At 51.2% G+C, this 24,995-nt stretch overlaps 1 protein-coding gene across 1 annotated transcript; it reads left to right on the forward strand.

Moving 5' to 3' along the window:
• Positions 1-2,258: 2,258 nt before the first annotated feature.
• On the forward strand, positions 2,259-24,018 carry CDCP2 (CUB domain containing protein 2). Its single transcript, XM_060142583.1, has 7 exons — positions 2,259-2,264; positions 4,274-4,410; positions 11,991-12,338; positions 15,207-15,542; positions 16,569-16,922; positions 20,448-20,626; positions 23,404-24,018. Exons 1-7 carry the CDS (start codon positions 2,260-2,262, stop codon positions 23,728-23,730), a joined length of 1,686 nt encoding a protein of 561 aa, XP_059998566.1. The 5' UTR covers position 2,259; the 3' UTR covers positions 23,731-24,018.
• Positions 24,019-24,995: the final 977 nt, after the last annotated feature.

The following is a 24,995-nucleotide window of genomic DNA, read 5'->3' on the forward strand; positions in this document are numbered from 1 at the left end:
TGCGCCACCAGGGAGGCCCTCTGCGCAGCCTTTGGCATTCACACAGTTGGAACACAGGATAAGGGAAGACACGCATTCCCAGCTTACTGTGTGCTGGCACTCCTCCCACGCCAGAGGTCCCCACCCACCTACCCTCACCACGCCTGGCAGAACTGTCACAGGCAAGGAAATGATGTCTGTAGAAGCAAAGTGACTTGTCCAAGGTCACACAGCTGGTAACTGCCAGAGTTGTGATCTGAACCCATATGGTCCGGGTTCTAGGGGCTCTGGGCTTAACCACAACACCAGACCACCCTGCCACTCCACTGGGCGGGGTTAAAAGCATACGCTTTGGCATAGAGGAACATGGGCTCAAATAGACAAGGACACTTCCTAGCTGTGTGTCCTTGAGCAGTTCAATCTATGAATGGCTGCTGAGCACTTAGCATGTGCTGGGGGAGGACGTGCAGTGGGACGGAGACGACGAAAGGATGTGCTCTGGGTGAAGCTTGTGCTGGGCGGTGGGATGAAAACCCAAGTAGATGGAGGGTATTCACAGAAAAACCAGGCGGCCAGAGCACGGGTTGTCCTCTCTGTGCTAGAGGTGCACGCAGGGAGGGGCACACTCCCAGCTTGGGGTGGGGTCAGGATGACTCCCTGGAGGAGGTGACAGTGTTTTGAAGGATGAGTAAGAGTCTGTCAAGGGAAGATAGAGCAGAAAGAAAGGCAATCCAGGCTCAGGGCACGGTGTGTAGGAGAAGTGAGACAGATACAGGTAGCTGGGATGTGACGCTCAGGATGGGGACAAAGTCTGAGATGTGCTCCATGTGTGGGAGGGCGGGGGGTGTCCTGAAGAGGCATGAATGCCAAGCAGAGAACTCTGGATTTTATCCTGAGCAGAGGGCTGACATGGTCAGATTAGCATTTTAGAAAGATCAGAGTAGAGAGTAGGTGGGGTGGGCAAGGAACAGGCAAGAGCGGAGACACGCAGGCCGGTGAGATGGGGAAGGGGTAGTGATGGTTTCAGAAGTTGTGTCAGAGCCTAGAGTGGTGACCAGACTCAAGTGTGACTGCCAATATGGGGATGAGGGGAAGTTGAGGCAGCTCCTGCGTCGTTTCTGGCTTGGTGGGTTGGTTGTGCCGCCACCTTGAATAGGAAACCCGAGGGAGAAGCAAGTTTGGGGGAGGGGCGGCGATAAGTTCATCTGGGAGCTGTGGGGGACCCGAGGGGCACTATGGTGGTTGCCAGCCCAACGGCCATCCTTGCTCTTGCTAACCCAAATTCTGGAGCACTGTGGAAGTGAAATGCCTGATCTTTGGGGATGAATCATGCTAACCTCCTCTTGCCAGTGATGTTCTAGGAGTGGGTGTGCATCCCAGTTTGGGCTCTCCCAAAAGCAGACCTTGAGACAGGATTTGAAAGCACATGGTTTATTTAGGAGAAAGGGGGAACACTGGTGGGACCTAGTGACCAGAAATTGTTGGTGACCAGGACACATAGTTTGACTGCAGCGGGGGAATGCAGCCCAGCAAACCTTGGAAGAGGGAGAGGAGGGGAGAAATGGAAGAGAGAAGTGTAGACACTGCTCTCAAGAAGCCTGGCAGTGAAAGCCAGCAGCTGGGTAGGGTGAGAGCTGGAGGGAAACACAGGCTCATGGAAACGGTTTGTATCCCCAGCCACGGTAGGGAGACCTGCATGCGCTTAACTGTGGATGGAGAACGCCAGCTGGGCAGGAGAGGCTGTAAGGATACGGGGGAGGCGAGAGCTACTGGAGAGCTAGGTGCCCAAAGCAGTGGGAGGGCTGGGCTCCCGGCACAGGTTGGAGGGATTGGCCTCGGACAGGAGGTGGGAACACCTTCCCCAGAGGCTGCGGGGAGGGATGTATGAGCATAAGGTGAGGTCTGTAAGGTGAAGGGGCTCCTGCTTTACTGTTTCCCTTTTTCCCTCCACGGGAAGGGAGGGGGTCATCTGCAGGAGACGTGGGGATGCACTGTCTCGGGGAGACTGGTGACCGCCTGGGATGGTGTCTGTGGAGAGTCACAGAGAGAATCACCTGGGGAAACATGGAAAGGCTGGGGGGCGGAGCTGAGACCCTAGACGAGGCTGGAGACCATGAACAATGGGTGCTAATGCTGACTACATGGTGACGGGACTCTGCCCAGCAGCGCCCAGAGGTCCAGACACCTGGCGGAGAGTGTGGCCAGAGGGGCTTGTCCAGCAGATGTCATGAAGGGAGGGCAGGATGACCCTGAGCCTGGAATCTCAGCCCAAGGGGGAAGATGGGGTGAGGAATATGCGAGGCGGGGCGGGGAGAACGGCAGGGAAAGGAGACTGGAGCTTCATGGGCGGGCAGGGAGAGAGGCGCTTGTTCCAGGGGTGGGACAAACACATAACAGAGGAGGGATTCAGGGGGTAACAAGTGGATGCTGTCACAGCCCTGCCCACGCCCTGTGGCCTTCACCATTCCCAAGCTTCTGCTGCGACCCCTGGACACTGGGGCATTCACAGGCAGGTTGGAAATGCCTGGGAGAGGATGGCCTCGAGCGGCCGTCCCCCAGGGGCAGCTGGCAGTGGTGGACAAACACGCTGCCTCCTCCTGCCTGAAACACCATCTCCCAGAGGTGCCCTTGGGGGTGGAGCCTCGGTTGCCCACGGTGGTCAGCCGCTGGCTAACATACTCTGAATCGGCTTCTTCTCACTACCCTCTCCCTGCCCCCATCCCCTACCTGTGCTTCCGGGGATCACCTCCCGGATAAACGCCTTGTCCTCAACTCCCTGCCACAGGGTCTTCTTGTGAAGCAACTCAACCCACGACAGTGGCTTAAACCCTCTGCACTTCAGCTTCCTCCTCTGCAAGATGGAGAGTCCGATATGTGCCTCTGAGACTGGGGGGACACAAGCACAGGTCTGGGAGGCTCAGCACCGTGCCCAGTACTCAGCAGGCGCTGGGTTAGCGCCCTTACTCATACACACAGTAGGTGTTTAATAAAAGCTCCAGTCCCCTCAGACGGCTCAGGACACAGAACCTCTCTGTTCCTGCCAATCAGGCCCCACCGGTAAGCCAATCCCTCAGGCCTGACCATTCCCGATGCTCTTGGTTGAACACCTTCCAGGTGGCCTCCCTCCCATGCTGGCAGCAAAGGGCTCCCTGGGGACCTCCTGACAAAAGGTTGGGCCAGAGGCAACACGTGGTCTGGAAGATGGATGTCTGAGCTCCTCAGAGGTCAATAAAACTCCTCCTATGTACTGAGCCAGGCACTGGCTTGGGCTTCCCCTACATTATCTCATCTAATCCTCTCCACAAACTGCAGGCACTGCACTGCTCTCCTGTCGTGGTCCAGGAGACTGGGCCTCAGAGAGGCCCCCGCAGCCCAGCAGTGACGGGTAGAGCCTGGATTCAGCCCTTGTCTGTCAAGCCAGAGCCCAGACTCCTCACTGGGAGGCAGGAACATGCCATGTTCACCTCAGATGCCCTGTGCCTGGTGCAGGCTCTGCACAGAGAAGGAGCTTAGGAAATGAGCCTTGGGCCGGACTGAACCAAATAGGGCTCCTAGAGGAAATTGAAAGATCCTGTTTCCTGTTGGACATGGCGCCCCTGAGGGTATTGCTGCCGCCCAGCTCCTAGCACAGGGCCTGGCACATAGTGATGTTCAAGCCAGGTTTGTGGATCAATAAAAAGGTGAACATTTAATATCCTTGGCCAGAATTTACACTATGGCCCAGATCCATGACCGCATTAGGAGTTATCCTATACGATTTTCCCATTCTGTTGTCCCTGCTGCATTCTTCCCTTCGCTCTCCCTCTGAGCTCATCTAAGCATGTCTGAGGGATGCTGTCCCACTCCCCCATCGGTGGGGGATAGGGAAACCTAGAGCAAGCGCTCACTGTGTGCTTTAGCGTATGTTACCACATTTCATTTCCACAGTAGCGCTAGAGGCAGGGCGGAATGGTACCACTGGACAGATGACCTAGAGGAGTTGGATGACTTGTTCAAGGTCACCTGGCCAATTGGAGGCTGACGGGAGATGATCTCAGGTCTGCCTAGCCCCCAAACTCGTGCCCTTTCTCCACCACCAAATTCCCTCCCAGCCCTAAGTTGCTTCCCTTCCCCATCCAGTGTGGCCAGTGCAGACCTCCGAAGTGTCAACCTGGTGACACTAGATCCGTCACCTTAGGGTGGAGTGAGGGAAGCACCTGGGGATCAGCTTACTAATTCAAGGTGCTGATGAATTATTCACACCACCATTAACTTGGAGGCCCTTTCAGCCTCACCTCTCTTTCCCCTGCTCCAGACCCTCAGGTCCTGGCCTGCCCCAAGCTCGGCAGACCTGCGGGGCCCCCAGCGAGGAGATGCTGGCAGAGCTGGAGTTCTGTCTGCTGCTGGCAGTGACACTGCTGAGCCCAGTCCCCAGGGCCCAAGCCATGGAAGGTAGGAGCTGCTGGGGACAGGCAGGAAACCTGGAGGGGGGCAGAGGGGTGGCAGGTAGCAGCGGGGTCTCAGGAGGTTTCCATGTGGAAGGCCAGAAAGCAGAAGGCCCTTTTGGGGGCAGTTGGCCGAGTTGAAGATGTATTGCTTCTGAGATGGGGAAAGACGATATTTATCAAGTGCCCACTGTGTGCTGGGTGCTTTCCATGTATGAATGCATTTAATCTTCACAACCAGCTTCAAAGTGGGTATTAGTCCTCCTTTTTACAGAGGAGGAAACTGAGGAAGAGGGAGGTTAAGTAACCTGTCCAAGATTACATGTTTACCAAGGACGAAGGGAATGGCTCAGAGAACGATTAAAGATTTGTTGTTGGAATGAGTCCTTATTTTCCTCCTGAGGGCCTGCTGTACTTTCCCATCGCCAGCCAAGTGAAATCAAAGGCATTCAGTGCCTTCCCAGGTTTGGCTCCAATCTCTCTATAACATCCAACCTCGGTTCCCAGAGTCCCTCGGGCATCCCATACTCTGGCAGAGGATCACACCCCCTCCTGGAGATGCTTCACCCTCAGGGCTTTCACCCGCTGTGCCCTCTGCCTGGAAGGTCCCTTTTCTCTTTTTCTACCTGAGAACATCTGGCTCATCCATGAAGCTCAGGTCAAACACCACCTCCTCCAGGAAGACTTCCGTATCCCTTCATCAGCCTCAGAAACTCCCTCCTTGGGGATCTTAGAACCCTCTGTTGGCACCCTGGTCCCGGGTCGCTTTGTGCCGCTCCAGCCCTCTGAGCACTGTGTGCCTGTCTGGGAAGCCAGGGCCGTCTTCAAGGGGTGTGTGTGTAGCGGGGGCTCAGCCAGCGGTTGCCAGTGCCTTGTCTTCCTGCAGGTTCAAGGGGGGCTCAGGAAGGACACGTAACTTTCCAGTCACCTAGTTGGTGGCAGAGATGGCCTGGGCACCCAGGTGTCTCACCCCATGCCTGGGTGGTGGGAGAAGCTAACTGTTCCCATTTCTAGCCACTGGGGCTTCAGTGGCCTTGGGGTGACCCTGGAGTTCAGGGTGCCTGCCGGACAAGGCCTCTACTTGTGCTGGGACCCAGGGCCTCCTGGGCCACCAGGAGTTCTGCTCCAACCTTCTCACGGCTTTTCCCGTCCAGTGGGCAAGGCTGGGGGAAGGACAAGGACAGGCAATGAACAGGATGTCCCTCTGTCCTCTTGCCATAGAGGCATGAATCAGACATTGCTCCCTCCCTGGCCTGTCCCCAGGGCCAGGCAGGGAGCCCTGATGTGAGCTGGGTGTGCATCTTGTAGCCTCTGCACTGCTTTCTCTCATCCGTGTTCACAGCCGCCCAGCAAGGTCATTATCCCCATTTCACAGATGCGTGACTGAGGCTCAGGTAGGCTAAGTGATTGTGAGTCTGAGCCTTTATTCATGCCATTTCCTCCCTCCAGATCTTCCCCAACTCACAAAGCCTTCTTGCTCCTTCTAGCCAAACTCAAACATCAACTCCCCTGTGTCCCTCCCCCAACAGTGCTGGCCCTGGCAAGACCGCCCCCGCTCCCTCTGGACCCCAGAGCCCCTGTGGCCCCAGCACAATCACGCCACATGGCTTTGTCTCATTTGCCTAACTCCCCCCATCTTACCCCACAACTGGGAACTCCCCAGGAAGGGGCCCGTTATGAGTCAGCACAGGCCTGTACAGGGCACATGCTTGGCAAATGTGTCTCTTACGGGAACTTCGGTTAAGTATATTCTTCAGGATGCTTCTGGTTGCAAGGGACAGAAATCTAATCTGGATGAATTTAAGCAAGAAGAGAAATGCAGTGGCTGGTGCCAGGGAGGCGGGAGTATAGCTGAGCTGGGCAGCTTGGGTTCTGGGACATTTCCTCTTTTCACATGGTTCTTGCCGACAAGCTCTCTCAATGGGCCCTGAGCGGGGTCCACCCAGGGCTCTCACTCCCAGCTTAGGTACCAGGGAGGAAAGGGTTCTCATCCAGGCACTCAGCAGCAGGACTCTGGTGGCACAGGCGCACCCCACAGGCCAGTCGCTGTGGCAGTGCTGAGGGCCCCAGGATTGCCCAGCTAGGATCCTGCGTCCTCCTGTGGGCCTGGGAAAGATGAGGGAGGGTCACCACATGGAGGCAAGGGAAGGGAGCAGTGTCTAAAATTGAGGGCATGTTCTTGCAAGAGGTGAAGGAATGAGGGCTGGGTGGAACAAAACAGGAGATGTCAGCTACAGCAGTAACCTCCCTTTTCGGGCCTCAGTTTTCTCATCTGTTAAATGGAGTCAATAACACCTGCGCTGCCTATTTTATGGGGATATTGTGAGGATGATATAAGATTGTTCACTGATTCATTCACTCAGCAACTATACACTGAGCACCTGCTTTGTACCAGGAGCTCTTCTAGGTGCTTGGGAGACAGCAGAGAATAAAACAGACGAGAATCCCTGCTCTCATAGAGCTTACAGTTTTGTGGAGAGAGACTTGGCAGTGAACCAAACAAATAAGGAAATAAGTAGTACATTTGACAGTGATGGGTGCTATGGAGAAAATAAAGCAGAAAAGGGAGAGAAGGGGTACAGGGATGGAGAGAGGATTTCAGTTGTAAATATGATGGTTGGGGAAAGCACCGAGAAGGTCATTTTTTTCAACTTTTAACTATGAAAATTTTCACACACAAAGTGGAGAAAATAGTATAATAAATCCCAATGTCTCCATCAACCATCTTCAACAGTTATCAACATTCTGCCTTTCTTGGCTCTTCTATCCTACCCCTACCCCCATTTTAGGGGGGCAGATCAGAGAAACTTAAAGACAATCTCAGATATCACACTATTTCACCCATAAATATTTCAGAGTATATGTAACAGATATATATAGATAGATAGATATTCCCAATATTTTTATAATGATATAATAATTCTTTAATTTTATCTAATACTCAGTTCATGTTCAATTTTCCCCATTACGGCAAAAAAAAAAAAAAATCCCATTGCGATTTTTTTTTTCAACTCAGAATCCAGACAAGGTCCACACATTGCTTTTGGTTGATATTTGACTCAAGTCTCCCTCCCTCACTCTCTCTCTCTCTCTCAGTTTCTCTCTCTCTTTTTTAATCGACTTCTCCCCTGGCAACCACTTTTCTACTCTCTGTTTCTATGAGTTTGACGCTTTAAATTCCACATATAAGTGATACCATGCAGTATTCGTCTTTCTCTGTCTGGCTTATTTCACTTAGCATCATGCCCTCAAGGTCTATCTATGTTGCTGCAAATAGCAGCCTTTTTCAAGGCTGAATAATATTCCATGTCATATGTATCTCCATTCATCTGTTGATGGACACTTAGGTTGTTTCCATATCTCAGCTATTGTGAATAATTCTGCAATGAAGATGGGAATGCAGATAACTCTTTGATACCCTGTTTCCATTTCCTTTGAAATATACCCAAAGTAGAATTGCTGGATCATATGGAGTTCTATTTTTAATTTTTTGAGAAGCCTCCATATCGTTTGTCATAGAGGCTGCACCAGTTTGCATTCCAACCAACTGTGCACAAAGGTTCCTTTTTCTCCACATCGTTGTCAACACTTGTTACTCTCTTGTCTTTTACATAATAGCCATCCTAACAGATGGGAGGTGATATCTCACTGAGGTTTCGATTTGCATTTCCTTGATGATTAATGATGTTGAGCACCTTTTCATGTACCTGTTAGCCATCTGTATGCCTTCTTTGGAAAACTGCCTATTCAGTTTCTCTACTCATTTTATTTTTATTTTACATTTTTAAATTTATTTTATTTTATTTATTTATTATTTTTGGCTGCGTTGGGTCTTCGTTGCTGCACGGCCTTTCTCTAGTTGCGGCGAGTGGGGGTACTCTTCGTTGCAGTGCACAGGCTTCTCTTGTTGCGGGGCATGGGCTCTAGGCATGCGGGCTTCAGTAGTTGCAGCACATGGACTCAGTAGTTGTGGCTCGCAGGCTCTAGAGCATAGGCTCAGTAGTTGTAGAGCATGGGATTAGTTGCTCTGCGGCATGTGGGATCTTCCTGCGCCAGGGCTCGAACCCATGTTCCCTGCATTGGCAGACAGATTCTTAACCACTGTGCCACCAGAGAAGTCCTCTACTCATTTTTTTTTTTTTAATGGAGAAGTTGAAAGCCTTCCTCTTTATATTTATTTACTTTTGTCTGTGTTGGGTCTTCTCTGCTGCGCATGGGCTTTTCTCTAGTTGCGGCGAGCAGGGTCTACTCTTTGTTGAGGTGCGCGGACTTCTCACTGCAGTGGCTTCTCTTGTTGTGGAGCAGGGGCTCTAGGTGCGCAGGCTTCAGTAGTTGTGGCTTTCAGGCTCAGTAGTTGTGGCTCACGGGCTCTAGAGCACAGTCTCAGGAGTTGTGACACACCAGCTTAGTTGCTCCTTGGCCCGTGGGATCTTCCTGGACCAGGGCTCAGAACCCCTGTCCCCTGCATTGGCAGGCAGATTCTTAACCACTGCGCCACCAGGGAAGTCGCTATTGATGGTTTCCTTCGCTGTGCAGAGCTTTTCATTCAATGTAGTCCCACTTGTTTATTTTTGCTTTTGTTGCCTTTGGTGTCAAATCCAAAAAATTATTGCCAAGACCAACGTCAAGGAGCTTACCTCCTATGTTTTCTTCTAGTTGAGTCTTTTTTAATATAACAGTTGTGTCTCCCCCCCCCCACCTTATTTACTGTTGAAGCACCTGGGTCATTAGAATTTCCCACACTCTGGGCTTGACTGAATGTGTCCTCACGGTGTCATTTAGATTGTTCCTCTAGCTTCCATAGTCACTCTAACTTATAGACAGATCCAGAGACTCCATTAGATTAAGGTTCCTTTTATTCCCCCCAAGAAGATGTTACAGGTGTTTCATTAGGGCACCGATTATTCAGTGTTTCACTTTGACGTTGAGATTGGTCAGTGAGTTCAGGGGTTGTTAGCCTGATCCATCTATTATAAAGTTCCCTATAAAGGTAACTTTTTTGGCATTTTTTAATTATAAAAATTTACAAACATTAGCAAAGGTGAAAGAATTTTACAGAAAATATTTACCTACTCAACCAACTAGGTTTTATCTCTCATCATTTACCTTTTTTCTCAGTGATTAGAACAGACAACGATAATGATGATTCCATTAAGGTTTGCAAAGTTATGTTTTTCTAATGTTGTTATTCTTTCTGTAGTCTTCTTTAAATAACAATTTTTCTTCATCAGCTATTTGGTTATCCTGATATATATAGTTTGTAACAGGAAAGGCAAAGTAAGTGCTTAATTCTTTCTTCATGTAGCAAGAAGAAAACGAGTTCATGCCCGAGCAATCTCTAAAGGAAATCAATAAGCTCCTTTTTAGTTTCTTTTAGTTGTATTATGAATTCATTCATTTTTATATATTTGATGGGTTTCAACCCACTGCAATAAATTTTTTTTTTTGGCCACTCCCGGCGGCATGTGGGCTCTTAGTTCCCAACCAGGGATCGAGCTTGCGCCCCCTGCATTGGAAGCACAGAGTCTTAACCACTGAACCGCAGGTAAGTCCCTGCAATAAATTTTTTTGAAGCTCAAATTATACCTTCTTTAGCCAGTGGGAGCCCCTTCAAGAAGGTTTCTGTGTCTTTTGACACAATCCCAGCAGTTCCAATAGTTTCTTTACTTTCTGGTGTGACAAGATATCCCAAGTGTATTTTGTATATTTACTGCCCTAGACTAACTATTTCTTTAAGGAGCCCTGCTTCATTTTAGTTAGACATAACGATCCTAAGCTAATTTAGTTGGACATAATAATCCTAATCTAAGTCCAAGTGGTACAAATACTACCAGGATATCATTGCTTTTAGGGTTTTTTTTTTTTTTCGGTACGCAGGCCCCTCACTGTTGTGGCCTCTCCCGTTGCAGAGCATAGGCTCTGGACATGCAGGCTCAGCAGCCATGGCTCACGGGCCCAGCCACTCTGCGGCATGCAGGATCCTCCCGGACCGGGGCACGAACCCGTGTCCCCTGCATCGGCAGGCAGACTCTCAACCATTGCACCACCAGGGAAGCCCCACTTTTAGGGTTTTTAATGAACAAAGCTAGGAAATTAATATTTTTAGAAATAAAAATAAATCAAATTCGTACTGATGTTTTCAATTCAAATTAAGGATCTCAAGAGTTCTGCTTAGTTTTTTAATTCTATACTTGTATCACTCTCCTCTTACACTGCAAATCTTAGTTTCTATTGACATTAACATACTTCCTTTACTCCAATATTTAAAATATTGTAAAATAACAGTATTCACTATTACCACTAATAGTAAGTCTACTGAATATAGGTTAATATTTCTTTGTGTTTCATTTTGTTCTTGGGATCTATTCCACTAGGAAGGTACAGTCAAAATACTGTATTTCAACATCGTTTGAAATCATTTTTCCCCTGTGAATGTGCCTCCAACTTGACATATAGTTAAGCTTATTTGTTTTAGTTTGGCATATGGGTTACTTAAATATTTTTGATAATTTAAAAATTATATTAAAAATTACTTATGATTATAAAGTTAAAATTATCAAATAAATTGCGTTTAAAGAGGTCTAGCAGTCGCGCCTGTTTCCTCCCCTTGGATTACATCTTCCTGTGTCAGAGAACAATTTTTATTAGTTTCCTTCCATTGTTTTCAAAATATAAGCAAATATGTACATATAAGAATGTAGTTTTGGGGACTTCCTTGGTGGCGCAGTGGTTAAGAATCTGCCTGCCAATGCAGGGGACACAGGTTCGAACCCTGGTCCAGGAAGATCCCACATGTCACGGACCAACTAATCCCGCATGCCATAACTACTGAGCCTGAGCTCTAGAGCCCGTGAGCCACAACTACTGAGCCCACGTGCAGCAACTACTGAAGCCTGCGCGCCTAGAGCTCGGGTTCTGCAACAAAAGAAGACACTGCAATGAGAAGCCCGCATACTGCAACAAAGAGTAGCCCCTGCTCGCCGTAACTAGAAAAAGCCCGTGCGCGGCAACAAAGACCCAATGCAGCCAAAAATATAAATAAATAATAATAATAATAAAAAGAATGTAGTTTTAACTTTGTAGTACTCTGTGCACATTTTCACTCAGGATGGCAGCAGGTAATGTTATTTTTAATTTTCGAATTCCCCAGTGCACACCTCTAGTGCCTAGCAGTTGCCTAAAGTTATAGTCCCACCTGACACTTCTTGTCTCCTTTCCCTGCTTTATTTTTCTCCAGATCACTTATCACTAGTTAATATGCTCTATATTTTCCTTATTATCTTTATTGTTTGTCTTCCCCACCAGAATTTTAGTCTATTTGTTCCTGCTGTAACCCCAGCGCCTAAAACAATGCTTAGCACTCAAACAATATTTCTTGAATGAATAAAAGAATGTTTGGCAAGTATTTGAAGAATAAGTAAATGAATGAACAGCTACATGAATAAATGAATTGACTTAGGGCCATGACCTCATGCTCCCTCATCCCATCCCAAAGAACCCATCCCATCCCAAAGAACCCGCTTTGGAGCTGGGCCACTACCCACGACCCCAGGGCTGACTCTGAGACATTCTTGCCTCTCGCCACAGGTGTCAAATGTGGGGGTGTGCTCTCAGCACCTTCTGGAAACTTCTCCAGCCCCAACTTCCCCAGGCTCTACCCCTACAACACGGAGTGCATCTGGCTGATTGTGGTAGCTGAGGGCTCCTCCGTGCTGCTCACCTTCCACGCCTTCGACCTGGAGTACCATGACACCTGCAGCTTCGACTTCCTGGAGATCTACAACGGGGCCTCCGGAGACCAGGGCAACCTGCTGGGGAGGTTCTGCGGCCAGGTGCCCCCACCGCCCTTCGCCTCCTCCTGGAACGTCATGTCTGTGGTCTTCCACTCAGACAAGCACGTGGCCAGCCGAGGCTTTTCTGCAGGCTACCAGAAAGGCAAGGGGGATTTGGCAGTGGAGAGGGTGGCCCTGGGTGGGGATGGGGGGCAGGCGGTGGGGTGAGGTGACGGGCAGGGTCTCAGCATCTTAGCGTGTAGGCTGCTCTGTAACCTGGATGCCCCTGCTCTCATAGCTCATGGGACAAAGGCAGCCTCTGTTGGTAGTGGGTTTTTTTTCTGTTGGTAGTCTTGGTGGTTGTGTGTTCCCACCTTCATTGCAACACTCCCCACGTATCCCTCCGTTATTCCGGGAGTCCTCGGAGGGTCTCACTGTGCTCAGGAATGAGGCCTCTCGCGCTCTCCTATCCTTGTCCTTCTCACCCCATACATGACATCAGGACACTGGAGGGGACACCAGAGGGGACACCGTGCTGCCACTGCTGCTGATCCCTCTGTGGCATCTCATGTCACGGGCACAGGATTCTCTCCCCCTCCCCATCATGTCCTCGGAGTGGAAGGTGCATGAGCGTCTGCGTGGAGCTGGTGACGCTCTCCCTCCCAAAGCCTTTCCTGAGCTCGCCTCCTATATAGTGATCCCTAACCCCTCCCTCCCCCAGCCAGGCTTGGAGCCTACCCCTCAGGCTAGTGAGGGGAGCAGAGGCTTCACCCTCCTTGCCTTTCTTTCTCCTTGACTCATTCCTCTTTCCTCAGGCTTCTCTGCACAGACTCAGACCTCCTACCTTCTCCCAAGGCCAAAACCAAAGGCCTTCCTCACCACAGCTCAAGCAATAGGCTCCACAGAGGCTCCTGGTGCGCAGGGTTCACCAACAGCAATCAGGGCCGGGGCGAGGGTGCACACAGTTCTATGCCTCCAAAGCCAGACACCAGCTCCCACTGGCTTTGGAGGCATAGCATTGGAGAATGGTAAAACACAAGAACCACAGACCGATCTAATCATAGCAGTGGAGTTTTAGATCCCTAGATTTTTAGACTCTTAGGGTATCAAAGTTATACTACCATGTGCAATGTTTTCCAATATTTTTTAAAACAGGAGTACCCTTGTATCAAATGGAACCCTATGTTAATCCCTGATATGTAAAAGAGATAAAGGCAGCATTTAAAAAAAATAAATTTTATTTATTTATTTATGGCTGCATTGGGTCATCGTTGCTGTGCGTGGCCTTTCTCTAGTTGTGGTGAGCAGGGGCTACTCTTCTTTGCGGTACGTGGGCTTCTCATTGCGGTGGTTTCTGTTGTTGTGGAGCACAGGCTCTAGACATATGGGCTTCAGTAGTTGTGGCACAAGGGTTCAATAGTTGTAGTGCGACAGCTCAGTAGTTGTGGCACACGGGCTTAGTTGCTCCGTGGCATTTGGGATCTTCCCAGATCAGGGATCAAACCCGTGTGCCCTGCATTGGCAGGCGGCTTCTTAACCACTGCACCACCACGGAAGTCCCAAAGGCAGCATTTTTGTTGTAAGCATTTATAAGTTCATATTTTTAACGTTTACTTATTATAAGCCAATCATTGAAAACATAAGTAAATATTGATGGCCTCCGATTAGTTAAATTTTTACATATAAGATATGTGACTGTGGATGCTATCTTTCATTGAATTAAAAAATAGTTTGAATACAGAAAAAGAAGGACATTTACACCAGATGTCTGCAAATAGATGCCCTGGGGTTACCGTGGAGCCCCAGAACACGTTTTTGAAAGTCTCTGCTAAGGGTATTGACAGCAGACGGGATCTCACAGACTGTCAAAACCTGCCCTCTCATTTGACAAACAATACACCTGAGACCAGAGAGGGAGTGTGCCTTCCCAAGGTCACACATCTGGGAAGGGGAAACTGGGACAAGAGGTCAAGGCCTGAGCCGCCCAGCACAGTGCTCCGTTCACACAGCCATGCCACGGAGTGGGATTCTGGAGTCTCAGGAGACACAACCAAGTGTGCCCCTCCCTGCTGGTGGCCTCCAGCTAGTCCTGGCATTCATTATCACCTAGCTCCCAGTTGTACTGGCTACACTGGGTTCTAAAGGGCTTTCGCCAGAAACTTATTAAACTCTGCATGCGTCTGAGCCTGGTGGATCCGTCTGAACAGGTCTTATGATTTCTAATATTCCCATGAGGCTCAGAGAGGCTGAGTTACTTGTCCACGGTCACACAGCAATAGAAGACTGAGCTGAGAGGAGACCTGTCTTCAGACGTCAAGCCCATCTCTACTCCTTTAGATCCTCCCTCTAAGCCTCAGTTTCTTCATCTTTTTGGGAGATTTGATAATGTTCCTGGTCTCAGGTACCTCAGCCTCTATGCTCCACTAGCCTGGTAGGAGGGGACAGTGAGACTGATAAGGTCAAGTGCACAGACTCTGAAGTTAGTCAAATCCTGCCCTCCCCGATACCAGGGGGTGACCTGCTGTCAGGGTCCTGCCCTGTCCCTTGGGGCCTTGCCACTGCAATGGCTCTTGCCAATCTCCACATCTCTTTGCTTCAGGGCTTTTTCCGAAGCTTTGGCAGGTCACCTCTACCCCCAGCGGCCCTCAGCCTCGATTCTGGGGAATGCCCCCGCTCCCCCACCCTCTCTCCCTCGCTGCCCATCTGCGGTCCTCTGTCTCTCCCAGATAAACAACTTGGGCTCAAATCCTTGTCTCGGGCTCAGTCTAGGTGAAGCCCAACTCACACAGGTAAGTTATTTAACTTCTCTCTGCCTCCAGTCTCTCAGCTGTAAAATGGGGGAAACCACCGTGCGTTCCTCATGGGGTTATGGTGATGGCCTAGAAAGATGGCCTGTGCCTGTCACTTACCGAGCGCTCAGTGGGTGGTGACAAGAATCCCGTGAACACCCGTGGGCGTGGCATTTCCCAAGGGAGGAGATGGGGGAGCCACAGGGAGGGAGAAAGTTTGGTTCAAGCGGGCTCCCTTGCAGATGTGTGTGGTGGCGTCCTGACGGGCCTGTCGGGGGTCCTCACCAGCCCCGAGCACCCCAACAACTACCCCAACAATGTGGAGTGCCGCTGGGTGATCCGAGCCTCTGGCCCCGCCACCGTCAAGCTGGTCTTCGTGGACTTCCAGGTGGAGGGCAGCGAGCAGTGCACCTACGACTACGTGGCTGTGCTTGGGGGGCCCGGCCCCGCCCATGGGCACCACTACTGCGGCAGCTCCAGGCCCCCCACGCTCGTGTCGCTGGGCCACGAGCTGCAGGTGGTCTTCAAGTCTGACTTTAACATCGGGGGCCGGGGCTTCAAGGCCTACTACTTCTCAGGTAGGAGGGCCGGAGCTGCACGCTGAGTGCCCTGTGTGTGCCGGGCTCCTGCCTCCCCGTCACGCCTGTGGCGGGGTGGGGAGGGGTCGTACTCTTCTGCCTCTGGGCCTAACACTTCCTGCTCTTTCTCTGCCTGAAATGTTCTAGCACACCCTCTCCCGTCTGGCCGATGCCAAGGCACAAGCATGTCACCTCCTCTGGGAAGCCTCCTTGATTCACTCAGAATTATTCCCTTCCTTCAACTCCTTAGAGAAGTTTTCTCATAGCGATGATCTAACACATCACTTCTGTACCTGGTTTGCATGCTGATTTCCTCTGCTTGACTGTGAGTTCCTATGGACTTATCTTTGTACCTGCTACATAGAGGGTATTCAATTAATGTCTGTATGAATGAATGAATGAACCCTTGGGAATTAAACTGTCTAGTGGAGGAGATAGAGAAGGAAACAGACAATGACAATGCACTGTGATCTGTGCTGTCTAACAGTAAGAATCATGGATGACTTCCTGGAGGAGGAGAGAATTGAGCAGTGCTTTGAAGGTGTTAGCCAGTGGCAGAAGAAAGGGAAGAGTGTTCCAAGCAGAGGGATGAGCATGTGCAGAGGCACGGAGGACAGAGAGGATTTGTGTGCTTGTACTACTAGGAAATATTTGGTGAGGCTGGAAGGTAGGGCTAGATGAGGGGCAGGGAGAAAAAGGGCAAGGTCAGGTCATGAACCACCTTGTCTGTCAAGTCCAAGTTGGACTCAACTGCGAGGAGAGGTATTAGGCATTGTTATTGAATTCCTATCAGGGTCAACACTCATGAAATGGTTTACCAATTGGAATGACAGTCTCAGCTTTCAGCTAGTTTCAGTTTAAAGCAGGCTTTGGGATCAGTTGTCTGGTTTTCTGGCCATGGTGTCCACAACCTGCCAGGGTGGTTTAAGGACCCTATAGCGCCTACTGCCCAAGCTGTAGCTGCAGAGGGTGACGGTCTCCACCCTTCTCACCATTGCTCCTTCTGTCCTGCTCTCCCCAACCCAGGAGAATGCCAGGAGGTATACACGGCGGTGCGGGGCAACTTCTCCAGCCCACAGTACCCCAGCTCCTACCCCAACCACATCCGGTGCCACTGGACCATCCGCCTGCCTCTTGGCTACCGGGTCAAAGTGTTCTTCCTGGACCTGGAACTGGAGGGGCCCAACAGCCTGACCAAGACCTGTGACTTTGACCATCTGGCAGCCTTTGACGGGGCCAGCGAGGAGGCGCCCCTGCTGGGCAGTTGGTGTGGCCACCACCTGCCACCACCGGTCACCTCGAGTCACAACCAGCTCCTGCTTCTGCTGCACACAGACCGTAGCACCACCCGCAGGGGCTTCTCTGTGGCCTACATTGGAGGTCAGCTGGGGTTGAGGGTATGGGCGTGCTGGTGGGGGAAGGTGAGGCCGGGGTTCCTGGTCTTTGCAGCCTCCTTCCTCCATCTCACCAACCTCTCGGTTGGCTGCACCACTGCGGACTCCCGTCCTGGGACCTCTGAGGCTATATCAATGTGGCCCTTGCTTATTTTCACTATTACAGTGCCCTATTTTTCCAGCTTCTAAATCCACAATTCCTAATTCCTCCCTATCTGTCACCTTCCTCCATGGGCCCCTGGCCTCTCTTGTACTATGATTAATCCTCTGTATCCAGGGGTAATACACAAGATATGGTAATACTATTTATGGAAAACAATTGATATAATCATGGAGATGCTGACCAACCTTGCTTGTACAGTCATAAGTCCTGACTGACAGTGGTTTGAAAAAATGACCTTTGGTTTCCTTACACAAGAAGCCTAGAGCTAGGCAGCTGCTGTATTGGTTCAGGGACTCAGCAGTGCCCCAGCTGATATGTCTGGGAGTCTCTTGACCTCATGACCACAAGATGGCTGCCACAACTCCAGGCATCATGTCCATGTTCAAGGCTGGAAGAAGGTAGGGGAGGTGCCAGCCACAAATGTTCCTTTATCAGGAAAGTAAAAGCATTTTCGGAAGCCCTCAAAAGACTTCTTCTTGTTCTCATTATTTTGCACTTGGTCATATGGCCATGCCTAGCTGAAGAGCTGGCTAGGGAACTTGGCACTCAGCTTTTCCATCCTCCATAGTGCCAGTTAGATTTGCCAGCTGACAGCAGCTATCATCTATCCCCTCCTCTCATCATCCTTCCCTGGGCCACGGTCCCAGAAATGCCTGTGCTCTGGACCCATTTTGCCCTCTGCCTGACTAGGCTAGAGCCTCTTGTTGTGCAGGTGCAGAAACAGAGGTGCAGAGAGGAAAACTTTCACTGCTGTCACGCGGGTAGTGGGTGGCACAGCCAAGGCTAGAACTCACACCCTTGCCTTTTGTGTGGCTAAGCAGGGCCTGGGGAGGAGGCCCAGGACTGAGCTCAGACGGACGGGGGCCTCAGCCAAATGCTGCCATTTACTGACCATCCAATGGTGCTCACCTGTAGGAGGAGTTGACGGATGCTCTAGATAGGCGGTCGTTAAGATGAAATGAGGTAACACAGGTCACAGTGCCTGCCTCCGAGGGCATCCTTGCTGAGTGTGGATTTCTTTCCCTTACGTGTCTCAGTCCCGGTCTGCATTCAAAAGATCTTTCCTCAGGACTTCCCTGGTGGTCCAGTAGTTAATACTCCGTGCTCCCAATGCAGAGGGCGCAGGTCTGATCCCTGGTCAGGGAACTAAGATCCTGCATGCCACACAGTGCAACCAAAAAAAAAAAAGGCTTTCCTCTTCTTTCTTTCTTCCTTTCTTTCTTTCTTTCTTTCTTCCTTCCTTCCTTTCTTTCTTTCTTTCTTTCTTTCTTTCTTTCTTTCTTTCTTTCTTTCTTTCTTTCTTTTCTTCCTTCCTTCCTTCCTTCCTTCCTTCCTTCCTTCCTTCCTTCCTTCCTTTCTTTCTTTCTTTCTTTCTTTCTTTCTTTCTTTCTTTCTTTCTTTCTTTCTTTCTATTTATTTTTGGCTGTGTTGGGTCTTCGTGGCTGCGCACGGGCTTTCTCTAGTTGCAGCGAGCGGGGGCTACTCTTCGTTGCAGTGCGCAGGCTTCTCACTGCAGTGGCTTCTCTTGTTGCGGAGCACAGGCTCTAGGCATGCGGGCTTCAGTAGTTGTGGTTCGCGGGCTCTAGAGCGCAGGCTCAGTAGTTGGGGTGCATGGGCTTAGTTGCTCTGCAGAACGTGGGGTCTTCTTGGACCAGGGCTCAAACCTGTGTCCCCTGCATTGGCAGGAGGATTCTTAACCACTATGCCACCAGGGAAGTCCTTCTTCCTCTTTCCTTACCCATGTGCAAGAGGAGTTTGGGGGCCCAGGGATGGTTAAGGAAACGGTAGAGCTGCAGCAACCTAGTGGCAGCAAAGTGACTTGGGCAGACGCTCCCTCTGTGGGACTCAGTTATCTCCATCCATAAACCTGGAGGAGAGCTGTCCCTCTGTTAGAGCGACCCCTTTCCCAGAGTGCACTCAGAGAGCCAGGTGCCATGGGGCTCTGCCCCATCTAGCTGGCAAGTCGCTTTCTCTCTGCGGGTCTCAGTAAAATGAAAATATCAACTGAAGGAGCTGAGAAGTCCCTTTTACTCTGATGATCTTATTTCTGGTCCTGGGTCCTCTCCCAGCTGTGTGTGATCTTGGACAAGCTCCTTCTCCTTTTGGTGCCTCCAGAGACACCTCCCCGATTGCTGTGGGAGCCCAGGGTCAGACCCTGCACTAGGGCTGGGCCAGGCTCCAGATGTGGCCCAGGCTGCAGGCGGCCTCCCAGCTGGAGGACAGCCTCGGCATCAATCAGGGGTGACACACAGTTCAGCATCACCAAGATCATCGTGGGAGACGGCGGGCCCATAAATCCCCGGCTGCCCAGACACCAGAGGCTGATATATGTCTGAGGCGTTTCCCGGAGAGGGGTTGAGATTTCCAGGCCTCTGCCTACCAGCTCTTTCCTTTTCCTCCTGCCAGCCACCCAGCTTCCTTCTCCCTACCCTCACCCCTGCCCCAGCAAGCACTGCCTCCGTCCACACACGCATGCACGCACACACAGGCTCGCACGAGCCCAGACACTTAGAGTCACACAGGCCTGGCTGGGAGGGGCTGCAGGGAGCCACCACATAAGGTGGAGAGACCAGGAACTGTGGGATCTTACAGACGCAATGATTAAAATCCTGGCTTAGCCACTGCCGACAATTTCACCTCTCAGAGCTCCGGGTTCCCAAACTTTCAAATGCGTTTAGTCATGTCCACCTCAAGGCGTCATCGTGAGGAGGGAGAATGGGGCTTCCTTCACCACCCTTTTCAAACTGCAGACACTGCAACCCTTACCCACACACGTTCTGCTCTCCCCGCTCCCCGTCTTTCTTCTTTGCTTGATTTTCCTTCAGACTACTCTGACGCTTAGGTGTATATTACATATTTACTGCCTCCTCACTCAACTAGAATGTAAGCTCCAAGAGGGTAGGCATTTGTGGCTGGTTTTTCTCTTTTCATTTCTGCATCTGGTGTTTAGAATAGCGCCTGCACATAGTGGGCCATAAATACTTCTTAAATGATTGAATGAATTGCCTGGTATATGGCAAACATGATCAGCCAATAATAGCTTTCATTATGATTAAGAATATTCAGTCAGTCAGTCAGTCAGTCATTTATTCAGCATTCGCTGCACCTGCCAAGCTCTGGGCTCAGAGGGCGCTGAGAAGTAGGCAGGGGGCCTGCCCTGGAACTCGTAGTTTGATGGAGTTAAATGGAGTAACGCGTGTAAAACGTCCTCGTAGGACTGCTTAAGAGCCATCCCCTCTCTGGGCCTCGGTTTTCCATCCACCACCCTTTGGATAGGGGCTTGGAGAGGGTGGGGGTCAGACCGCCTGCCCCCATGGCCTCCAGCTCCCCACTCCCGTCCATCCTCAGTGGTCCCCATGAACGTGAGCTGCTCCCGCACGGACTTCCAGATCCTGATCTCCGCGCAGGCAGTGGCCCCGCTAGAACGGACCAAAGTCTACCTGGGCAGCCGGAGCTGCGCTGCTCAGGAAGTCGGCAGCAACTTCCGGATCCAGGCCCGCTTTGACACCTGCGGCACTGAGTCTCAGGTAGGGGCTGGGGGAGGAGGGCGGGCACGAGGGAGGGGCTCTGATCCCTGGGGAGAGGCACATGCCAGGCCTGAGAATTCAGCTTCTCTTCCTGGCTCTCGTCACCCCACAGCCTGGATGCAGAGCTCAGCCCCTCTTGATTTTACCTAAACACACTTGCTCAGTGTAGACACAGCAAAGAACTCAGGGGAGACAGAGAAGGCGTGTCCTGCTGCACAAGCTGGTGACAGCCAAAAGCCCCTCCTGGAGGCCCCTCCCTCAAGGTCCTGGGAACTGACTGTTCCTGGGGGCCTTCCTGCTGCCCCCCCTCCCCCCTGGAGCTCCCCAGGGCCACCCGGCCCCCACCCCTCTAATGCACAGAGCTGTTTGAGGGCTGCTGCCTCCTGCCCACCCCCTCCCCAACCTTGCGATCCAAATCCCTCGCTGGGCTCCGCCAAACAAAGGGGCCCCTCAAGAGACAGGATCCGCCTCCCTCCAAAGGCAGTGAGGTGTACAAATGAGGTTTTTCTACTAGCCTTGTATTTCGGAGGCCTAGAACCCAGGCTTGGGGCCCTCAGAGTCACCTGGTAGTGGCCCAGGAACCCTGGATGTTTGGATTCTCAGGGACAGGTTGGGAAGGGGAAAGGCGGAGAAGGCACAGTGGTCTCCATCGGGGACAACACCCCAGCCTTGGTGACGAATCTGGGGATTCGTTAGACTGTCTTGGCAGAAATCACGTGCTTTCCAGCAACCGTATTTCCCCACCACCCACCATTAACCGAATGTATGCCTCTGGCCCCTCCAGTCCACCCTCTGCTTCCCCAGCCTCCTGGCGGCCATCATCCTTTTAACCTGAGCAGAGGAGAAGTGGGAGGCAGTCTTAGCTGCCAGGATAATCTGCCCTCACCTCTACAGCATGCCCTAAATCCCCTTGGGGTTTTCTCTGGGGGCCGAACCACGTTCCATAGAGTCATAAAATGATGGAGACAGAGAACCACAGAAGAAAGGAATCATGAAATCTAGAACAAAGAACTCACAGACACTCAAGGTCTCATAATCACATAATCATAGAATCTTGGCATCAATATCATGGAAACATAAAAACTGAGAGCCTCAGACTCATGGATTCTTAGTGTAACACTTGTAAGTCCTAGACCCATGAGGACCAGTCTCTGCATTGAGTTGCTTTCAAAGATGCACAGTTCAAATGGCCAAAAGCCATGACAGCCTGTCTGTGCATCTCTTAAGAACCACAGAGACTTGATTTCATGACCGTAACACCACATTCGTGTGGACTTTCTTTCTTCCTCAAGTCTCACTCATCAAAACCCCATGAAACTTCCCCGCACACCTGTTTTGTGTGATTTTTCCCTCCCTTCTTTATTATGTGGATTCACTTCGGCCCTTTCACTGGGTCCCCTTCCACTCCCAGGTTCTGTCTTTCTTTTTCCGATTCTGTGTCACAAAAGTCCAGGACACCGGTTCTCCTCAGAGGGTGTGGTGGTAGACAGGCTGAGGGCACAATGCAGGAGGCTCCTCTGGGGACACGGACTCAGAGCTTTTGGGAAGCCCAGAGTTGGGAGAGACCCACAAGGTCATCTGGTCCATGAAACTCCAGATCCGTGATTCCCCTTCACTGCCTTCCCCAAAAGGACCACCCAGTGTCCAACGATGGCAGCTTCCTGCAGGTCACGCCCGTTTGCTCTGTTCTGGGCAGCTTTGGATTTTAGAGAAGCCTCAGCTCAGAAGAGCCATGACTGGACAGGGGCAGTTGGGCGGCCTGAGGAGTGTAACGGCTGCGCTAGATTAGGGGTGGGTGGGGAGAGTAGCCCAGCATCACTGCAGCACCCAATCCAGACCACACCAGACTGCCCGTCAAAATGCTGTCCCTCAGTCCCCAGCCCAAACACTCCACTGTCTCAGGGCGTCCTAAGTCCTGCCTCCTTCATCCATGGGGGTGGGGAGGGCAGAAGTGTGACGGGCTTCCCACATCACACTCCTCAATGGCTCTTCCCAACCCCAGGGTGGTGCTACTGGGCTGAACAGCACTCAACCACAGGGACACATAATTGCTGCAGACATAATTGGGCAAAACGATTCCATAAGGAAAGTCAAGTAACACCAGGGACAGAGCATTTAACTGGGAGGCAGGAGACTCGGCTTCTGGATCTAGCTCTGGGCAGATTACTGCCTTTGCGGGGCCTCAGTAGCCACATCTGTAAATTGCCAAGGAAGGGAGATTGAACTAGATGTCCTGAAATTCCCCTTTGGTTCTACAGTCTTTGGTTTGAGTGAGGTGTGATGGCTAAGAGCACAGTTAAGAATCAGGCAGATCTGGAAGAGAATACGTTCCCTGTCAACTGTGTGCTGTGTGACCTCAGACAAGGGATTTAACCTCTGGGCCTCATTTTCCTTATCTGGCAAATGGGGATATTAATGGTACCAATAAGAGAATGTTGTTGTGAGGATTAAATGAGATAATGCCCTTAAAATGCAGAGCCTGGAACATGGCGAATGTCCCTGTTGTTACTGTTACTGTCTTTCATAGACCCCACGTCCTTCAAGCCAGAGCAAACACTGACCCATCGAGTATATATTGTCTTTTCAGACACCGTCGTAGTGCCTCTTTTACAGGTGGGGACACAGGCTCTGAGTGGGAAGGGAGTCAGTAGCCAAGCTGGGACTGGAAACCAGGCTCTGGAGTTGTGCCCCCTTGGCACTCAGTGCCTACATATCCAGGGGAACAGGGTCAGCCCTGGCCCCTTCAGGTGTGAGCAAGTGCCCCTTGACCCCCACAGAGAAGAAATAACACTTCAGTGATCGTCAGCGTGCTGTACATCGACTTCTCAGCCGGTGGGCAGGAGGATATCCACGAATACGAGGTCCGCTGTGAGCCGAGGCGAAAGGAGGCCTCTGTCCACCTGCTGTCCGGCTCCCACTGGCTTGGGCCCTATGCTGCCACGGCAGAGCACCTTCAGGAGGCACCACCCAGGGACGAGGCAGAGGCACTGGAGGGCCCCGTGGCCATGGTGGCCCAGGACACCAGTGACATCATCTTCCTGGGCCTTTGCATCCTGGCTGGAGTCCTCATGGTCATTGCCATAGTGGTCCTGATGCTGCTGTAAGCAGGGAGGGTAGGGAAGTGGCATCTGGCATCCCTGGGAGGCAGCTTGGGCACCCCACAACAGGGGCAGGACCAGGCCTTGCTGACTTTATGATGACCATGGGCAAGTCACTATCCCCCTCTGAGCCTCAGTTTCCTGGGGACCTTTACTCTGCCCTGCTTATCTCACAGGGCTGGCGTGAGGCTCAGAGAAGAGGATGGATAAGAGCTGCGTAAACTATAGCATGCCATGCATGTGTGTGCAATTGTTGTTGTTGTTGTTATTAATTTTGAAGATTTTCTGCTATAGAAAAGAACTCTGCTGTGTGTATTTGTCAGCATAGATAGTTGTGGTCACTGGCGACAGAGTTGATAAAACTGACTTGTTCTATAACTTGTATGACTGCTTCACCAGCTCAGGATACCAATAAGACCCCTCCTAATGTTCTGACTAATTGCTCATCTTAAGCATTCATTAGCAGGAAGTTCGGTATCCATCCAGGGGCCTCCACTCTCCTGAACTGATCCAGGAACCCTGAGGACTTGATCTAAAGCAGATTAGTCCTGCTTCCAAACTCCAGGAACAGAGAGAAAGGAAGCTGAAACCCCACCTAGTGCTGTTGCTTTAGCCCCTGCCACATGGTGGCGCTGTTGAAGACTGGTCTTGGGCATCCTGGTGGATGCCTGTCCACCGGATGGACAGACCCCTAGAGTATAAACCACAGGCAGGCCCATACTATGCTCAGTAGTGAGGCTGGAGGCTGAGGACTGGTGTCTCTTTCATGTTGGTATTTTTCCTTAAATAAACCATGATCCTTGACTGAAAAACTGATTGAAGTCCCATGTGTCTCTGTCCTCACCCTGATGTTGAGCTCAGATTACTAGCCCATCCTTCTCCTCCAGCTGAGCTCTCTTTTGAGTCCTCTGGACTTTCTCCTGCCATTGGACTTCACTCAGAGCTACTCCAGTCCACCCACATTTTTCTAAGTTCACACCACAGTGACCAGGGGTTGGATTTCCAATGCTTCCCTGTGAGAAGACCTCTGGCATCCTTATGCGAATTGGTCCAGCACTCCCCAGAGCCCTATATATCAAGAAGTGGAGGGCTTCCCTGGTGGCGCAGTGGTTGAGAGTCTGCCTGGCAACGCAGGGGATGCGGGTTCGTGCCCCGGTCCAGGAAGATCCCACGTGCCGCGGAGCGGCTGGGCCCATGAGCCATGGTCGCTGAGGCTGTGCGTCCGGAGCCTGTGCTCTGCAAGGGGAGAGGCCAAAGAAGTGGAGCAGTCT

Source organism: Lagenorhynchus albirostris, chromosome 2 (genome assembly GCF_949774975.1).
Source record: "Lagenorhynchus albirostris chromosome 2, mLagAlb1.1, whole genome shotgun sequence".
Lineage (NCBI taxonomy): Eukaryota > Metazoa > Chordata > Mammalia > Artiodactyla > Delphinidae > Lagenorhynchus > Lagenorhynchus albirostris.

Excerpts from the sequence above, each read along its gene's own strand:
- CDCP2 (XM_060142583.1), top strand. Across the intron at positions 4,411-11,990 it reads CAGGGCCCAAGCCATGGAAG|GTGTCAAATGTGGGGGTGTG; the intron begins GTAGGAGCTGCT and ends CTCTCGCCACAG. Across the intron at positions 20,627-23,403 it reads CCTGCGGCACTGAGTCTCAG|AGAAGAAATAACACTTCAGT; the intron begins GTAGGGGCTGGG and ends TGACCCCCACAG.